This window comes from Cynocephalus volans, chromosome 12 (genome assembly GCF_027409185.1).
Source record: "Cynocephalus volans isolate mCynVol1 chromosome 12, mCynVol1.pri, whole genome shotgun sequence".
Classification (NCBI taxonomy): Eukaryota; Metazoa; Chordata; class Mammalia; order Dermoptera; family Cynocephalidae; genus Cynocephalus; species Cynocephalus volans.
Genome location: NC_084471.1, coordinates 5,810,875 through 5,817,963, shown reverse-complemented (window position 1 = coordinate 5,817,963; position 7,089 = coordinate 5,810,875). Strand labels below are relative to the sequence as shown.

General features: G+C 46.0%; 1 protein-coding gene across 1 annotated transcript in view; it reads right to left on the bottom strand.

The window, feature by feature from the left end:
• Positions 1 to 584: 584 nt before the first annotated feature.
• Positions 585 to 7,089, bottom strand: part of KIAA0930 (KIAA0930 ortholog) — a 50,192-nt gene continuing 43,687 nt past the window's right edge. Inside the window, exon 10 of the mRNA XM_063075396.1 lies at positions 585 to 6,714. Within this exon, the coding sequence (XP_062931466.1) occupies positions 6,674 to 6,714 (41 nt within the window). The 3' untranslated portion in view covers positions 585 to 6,673. The remainder of the gene's footprint in view (positions 6,715 to 7,089) is intronic.

Here is a 7,089-nt window from a genome sequence, read left to right as displayed (position 1 = left end):
CACCACCTACGGATTTACCAGAAATGCAAAGTCTTGAGCCCCACCCTAGGCCTACTGAACCAGAACCTTGGGTTGGGGCCCAATAATTATTCTTAAGTTGAGATATAATTTACATACATTAAATTTGCCCTTTTAAAGCATACAATCTAGTGGCTTTTAGTATATTCACAGAGTTGCACATGCTCAGGTTTGAGAACCACTGGCGCACACGTGCTCCCTATGACTTGCTTAAACGTAATCTATGAAATACCCTTTTGGCACACTCTGGGGGAAGCAGCAATAATTATGAGTTGCCAGGAACTGTGCCAGCCTTTGTACGTAACTGTGTCTCACTTCAACATCATTGCACCCCCAGGAAGGTAAGTGGTGATTGATTCTTCTCTACTGTTGAGAAAACCGAGGCCCAGAGTTTAGATGAAGTGTCTTAAGGTAATGCAGGCTGTTGTGCCAGATTCACGTGGGCTCTTGCCACTATGCCAGTCGAAGATATGTGCTTACGACTAAACAGGGTTTCTGGAATTGGCTAAAATCTTTTGAGCAAGATTGTTTATTCAAAATAAAATCATTAAAGTTCACTAAAAACCGTGGTTATTTAAAACTGAGCAACCTAGTTGCTTTATTAAAGTAAGATTCCAAGATGAAGACCCTTAGTTCACATGTAGGAAAGAAATATCTTGTTAACCTGTTGGCTTATGTAGAGGCTGTCAGGTGGCAATTCAATGAAGCTGTAAACAAAGAGACACAAGATCCTTTCTTTTATCATCCCCAGAAACAGGTATTTTCCCATCCTTCCTCATGTACATTTTCCAGCTGTTCTTGTCATTTTAACAATCAAGCACAAAGTACAGCATTTCCACAGTCAACATGTATATATACAATGAACTATGTTACTGTATGGATTGTTATTTTACTTTTCCCTCTCCTCCTGGTATAAGATTCCCAAAGGTTTTTCTTCCCAGTCAGCATTTTTTTCTAAGCTAGGGCATGACAGAAGTTCCTAAAAGTCCATCTAAGACGGGATAAAAGATCCGAAACAGCAACATTAACCTTCAAGAGTAGGCCATTGAAAGGAATGAGGTTATTGCAGGTAGCTTCCAAGGTAGAGACTATTCCCAACATCTTTCAGGTGACTGTTAAAAGAAGGCGGTTTGATCTAGATGGCAAGGAAATCTTTTTTTTTTACCTGCTAAACCACTATCTTGCACAGTCTGCTCTTGGAGAAGCTGGGTCTGAAAATTCTCCTGGTCTAGTGTTTCTAAGGCAGTGACTGTTTACAAGTGGTGTCATTGGTGTTAAGTCCCATACTGAATCGCTGTATACATAATGTATATGTGTTCCTCTCAGACCCCCTTTTCTCTGTCCCTCATTTTCTATACTGCAACATTCTACAGTGTCGTAGGCCTTCCTTATGCCCATCACTTTGTGCCATAACAAATACATCCAACCATAGAAAGAAAAGACCTGTTGTGTGAAAGGTAACTCTCAGGCTGCTTCCACCTACAATGAACTTGCACTCTGGAAGGATCAGGCAGAAAGCAGATGTAAGCAGCTGTAACATACTACTTCATCATAGAGTTGCAAGATAACAGACCACCTGGTCCAAAAACCTATCTTCCAGACCAGGTGGCTTATTGGGAGCTTGCCAAAACTTGAACTTGGACTCCTGGCTTTTATTCCAGTCATTTTTCCACTTCTGTGGGGTTTTCCTAAGTGGTTCTCTAGAATAAGCGTGGGAAATCTTACAGTACAACTGAAGGGATATATGCTACTTTATGGGGGCCAAGAGCTAAATAGGATTTAACTTTGCAAATATGAAATCTGGCCAAACAGCAGTCACCAGCCCGCTGAACCCCTATCAGACTCCTCATTGGCTAATGACTGCCAAAGCCAGAGCACAGGGTGGCTTCTGTTAGTTACACATTCCATTTCAAAAAAGTAGTTTGTCTGAGAGCTCCAAAAAATGTTTAAGGAATCTTGGGGGCAAATTGAGATTCAATCACTAAGTTATCACTTAGCTGTAACATCTTTACAGTATTTAACCTGAAATGCCTGTTACAGAAAAAAAGAAATAGGTACAGATTTATTAGAGAACACAGAAGAAAAATAAATTTAATCTCTCACATGCAAATCACCTTTCAAAAGAAACATGAAATCATAAAGCGAAGCAAACAGCCAACCACAAACATTGCCTAGAAATAACTTCTACTGGGTGTGGAAGATGGTTAATCAAAAATGCTGTTGATGATGTTTATGGAAATATCTCGGACAATTAGCCTACTAATATATTCAATGTATGCCATCGTGGGTTAAAATATATTTGCTAAAATATATTTTGCAGAAATCACAAGTTAAGCCTCAAAGTAGTGAAAAATCTCAACAGGTTTTCTTTGCAGATTTAATTACTCTCATACATAGAATTTGTTTGGAAACCATAAAAGATTGCTATTTACAAAGGACAAAAGAAGAAGACAGAATTCTTCGAGCTGCTCAGGAGAGTTGGAGGATCACTGTTCTTTTTGATCTACTGAGCTCAAGGAGTGGAGTTGTAACAATAAAAATGCCTAATTGCCTTAGGAATAGCAGAAAACTGGAAATGCAGACTCGCAAACTCATCCAACTCATCACACATCGTGGCTTCCTCCATTTCCGAGGCTCCACCTGCTGAACTCTGAACCCAAGCCCCAAGCCACGCGGCTCCGGTGTGTGGTGTTCCAAGGAATGCTCCAGGGGCTATTTGTTCCAGATGCTCAGAGAAAGGGCTGGAGGATTCCTATTTCCGCTGAGGACCATGTCTGTGTCAAGTCAGTCAGTTGAAAGGAAAAGAGAGAAGATCCAGCAGGTAGCCATCACCTAACTTCCAGAGGTCATCAGCAAGAGGGATAGGGTGGCATTCTGGCCACTTAGCCAAAGAGCAGCTCTCCCTTGAAGGGCAGTTGCTGACGCCTCCAATGGCTACTTCCATTCAATTTCAAGGGCACTGCGTTTTTATATCCCTTTACAGTCTTTGGCTTATGACCAGGGTGGTTATTTTTAAGAGAGAACTAATTCTGCTTTCTGATATAAAGACAAGAAAGCCTGAACAGGAAGAATCAATGTAATGTCAAAATATACTTGGTTTTTGAAACCAGATATGAAACCAAATTCCAGCTAAATTGGAAAAATGAAGAGAGAATATATATCACAGTGAAACATTTTAAGTTCATTAAAAAGTTGAGAGATTTTTAATATATAAGCCTTTAAAGAGTTTTGGCCAACAATTTAAACCCACCATATTAAAACACTGTCAAATATACATATTTTTCAAAAGTCAGTTGTTAGAATGAATAGACCAGCTGCACAGGGGCTCCTTGTAATGTCTCTTAGTGGGAAAAAAAGTTTTCCTCTCATTCTTCAAAAGTCTTCTACTAACTATTTGGGATTAAAACAGCAAAAACAGATTCTGGTCTGATTCTGGCTAGATTCTTTGGCGGGAAGGAGGGACATCAGGAACATGCCCGTGTGTCCTTACTGTCATCACTGCACAGACACAGAAACCTCGCCAATTTCTGACGATTTGCTCAGTCCTTAAAAAGCCTAAATGTTAACCACAATGTGACTCATCGGAAAACCCTCCCACCTCCAAGCTGACTGGACTACAGAATATTTTGCTGCTTTTTACTCTCTTTTGACTACTTCTCTGTTACTTGTGTTTTAAATAATATTCTTATTTTGAAATAATGAGACTTGGCTGTTTTTGTAGGCAACCACAAGTTCCAGACAACAGTACGTGAGATGAACTTGCCTGGACGTTTGTGTGCTGAAAGAAAAGGTGTAAATGGAGACGATGTATCACCTATCAGAATTTAGGATGACGTTTCTTTAAAAGAAAGAAAAAAACCCACAACATTCTTTATGTCCGAAGATGTGACACCTAGTTTTCCTCAGGAAAATTTTACTTTAATTCCAACTCCCATTTAGGAGAGGTGTGCATGCTTTGGTCACCCCTGCATCATACAAGAGACAGGCATGGTTCCAGAAAGATTTAAGATGGCCTTACAAGAAATAAATATGTATCAATACCAGGACACTGGAGGCAGGGCGCTGTTTCCAGCCCTGTCATTTGTCACTCTATTACTTTGTTTCTGATGTCATTCATTACTTTGAAAAAAACCTCAGAGTAACAGCTTAGTGCCCAGTTATCAAGTGCCTCTGAGCATGTTTTAAATTCAGTATCAGAAATACTGAACACTTTGGAGAGGACTGAAAGACTGAGCAAGGTAGACCACCGAATGTCTATCCATCTGTCCCAGGTGGCAGCACAGTGTGGTGAGAGTGCAGACTGGGCCAGAGGCCTGGGTCTGCTCCTGCCCTCACTACTACTTGCTGTTCAGTTCTGGGCAGTCCACTTAGCCTCTTTGGTTGTTTCCTCCTCTGTAAGATGAGAATACCGATGGTACCTAAGTGCTTACAACAGTGCCTGCACATGACGGTGCCACCTCTGTTAGGGGTAGAACAGACCACTGTGTGCATCTGTTCACGTGCTTTACAAATTGGGGTGTGTCTCTAAAATACCGCCATTTGCACACATTTCCATGATCTGCAAAGTGCTTTCAAGCATTAGTGCCATCAGTCCTCACAGTCACCCTGCGAGGCAGGCAGACTTAGATTCACCATCTTGCAGAAGAGGAGTACAGCTTGCCCAGGCCCATTCAGGAATGCTGGCCGAGCCTCAGAGTGGGGCCGAGTTCTGGCTCCAGGGGAGGGAACCTTCTCGTGCTGCTCCCCTCAGAGAACAGAGGGCAAGCCACTGCACCACAGAAAATACATCAGGCCTGTCTTTCTCCCCAGATCCCAGTTCCAGAGTCTTCAGACCCCAGAATGACAAGGGAGAAGTTCCTAAAAAAACGGGTGTATTTTAGCCACCTTGGACATAAACTTGGGAGCAGCATCTGGCACCCCTAGAGAACATTCAAGACAGTGTCCCGGAATAGTGGGGCACGCTCACAGCTCCCTGAGGCTGTGCTCCAACACTCTGGGCTGTGACCTGATTATGCTACCCCCAGCAGACACTAGTTTGGAACATGAAATCGTGTAGCACTGAGAGGCAGTTCAAGCCTGAGCTGGACAGTTAGAGAACATGAGAATGTTCCACCCCCCTGCACGTCACCTTGGCCTGGGTTATTACAAAGAGGGTAGGGGGTGAGCATCCCAACAGCCTGACGCCTGACCCAAGCTATGCATGACTGGTGATCGCGCCCTGGCCCAGTCATGTGCTTGAACTCTGGAGACTGCAGTGAGGTAGGTGGTATCGGCCCCATTTTACAGGTGGGCAAATTGAGGCAGAATGAAATGCAATAGCTCGCTTTTAATAACATACAAAATCTGGAGAAAGCCCCAAAGTAGTCCCCTGTTCCCGGAGCCTGCAGAATAAAAACAGACAGGAGAACGAACCCCTCCTCTTCCTTTTCTCCCCACAAAGAAGATCTCTAAACACATCATCAGAACCCCTCAAATATTCCTGGGGACTTCACACACAATACAGCAACAAAGAGACCCAGCTTCCAGTTGATTCCCAGTTGGGTGGGGGACGCCTCTGCTCTTGAGGACAGTGCAGTGTGTCATCGCAGCTCGGAGAGGCCGCAGGCAGGCCGGGGCTGGGCGGCCATGCACATTCGCTGACTAGCCTGGCTGCACAAGCCATCTGAGCCAATTGCTCTTGGCCTCAGTGAGCTGGTCTGGAGAAATGGGACCAGCACACCGGTCTAAGGAAATAACCTCTAGGAAACCAAGGAAGATGAAACAACATCCCCTCCCCTCCCCAAGCCCCCAGAAGATGGGGTTTCTACCTAGAACCTTCCTGGGAGGATGCTAACCCCACCAACATCGGACGCCCTTTGGCAGAAATCCATTCTTCTGCCAGGCCACCAAGCCCTCCCACCTACCCTCAGAATCCAAATTCTGCAGGTCACTCTGGCCAAGGCCGAGTGGGATGTCCCCAGGTTGGAGGTGTATATGTTGGCGATGTTCTTTGGCTGGAAGCAAAAGGCCATTCTGGCAGGTTCGGGACCTGTCTGCTCAGCTCAAGGCCTTTCTGGAACTGGGCGTGGGGTGAGGTATTCTCAGCCCAGGGCAAAGCCACCAAACATCTTGTCTCCCCATCTCCCCATGGTAACCTATTGTAACAAAGGGGTAAACTAGGGGTGGACGAGTCGGGACTAACTTGGATGCTGAAGTTCACTGGCGCAGCATTATAAAATCTTGAACTGGTTTTCCTTAAGAAAGCGTTGACAGTTTGACACACTGAGTGCTCCCGGCTGGGTGGTCTCCACTGGTGTTTGTTGGGATGTGAACACCATGTCAGTAGGTCTGGACACATTCTGGACACTGGCTACCCCCTGAACTCTCTCATGGCCTCTTGGCATCTCTGTTCCTCTTTGGGAGCAGAGGGATCTCCAGAAATGGGCTGGGGGGCGATGGGCGGGTGGGCACAGGGTGGGAGCAGAGCCAGCAGGGGAGGAAGAGGCACTTCAGTTTGGGCTGGTGTTCGTGGAGTCGGCCCTGGCCCTGGGAATCGAGTGGCCCCGCCTGGCTCCAGCTCTGGCGCTGGCTTGTCACAGAAGACCCCGGTGGCGGTGGACAGGTAGGCACTTGGCAGCACTCCCAGGGCCGGGCAGGGCCAGGGCTCCGCACACAGCTAGGTCATCAGGATGGGCTTCTGCCGTACTTCCAGGATGTCTAGGGCCAGCAGGAGGGAAGCAGATGAGACATGGGAGCTCAACACACACAGCCACGGCTACAGCAGCTCCATTTGTGAAGGAAGCCCACCTAAGTAACCCACGCGCACTTCCTGTCCAGCCCTCACAAAACTGCAGCTGCTGTCAGCATCACGACCTTACAGACCCAGAAACATGCTGGGAGCAGCTGTAGGGCCGGCCAAAACCTAGTGGAAGCAGGGCACAAACGCAGGCTGGGTGACTCCAGAGCCACTGCCCAGCACCGCCACCACAGGCCATGGCAGCAAGGTGGCCTGAGAACCTCATCTCCTCCATGAGTAACATGCACCCAGGGGTGTCTGCAGCCACTCAAAAGTGGACAGCAGGAACTGGCAGG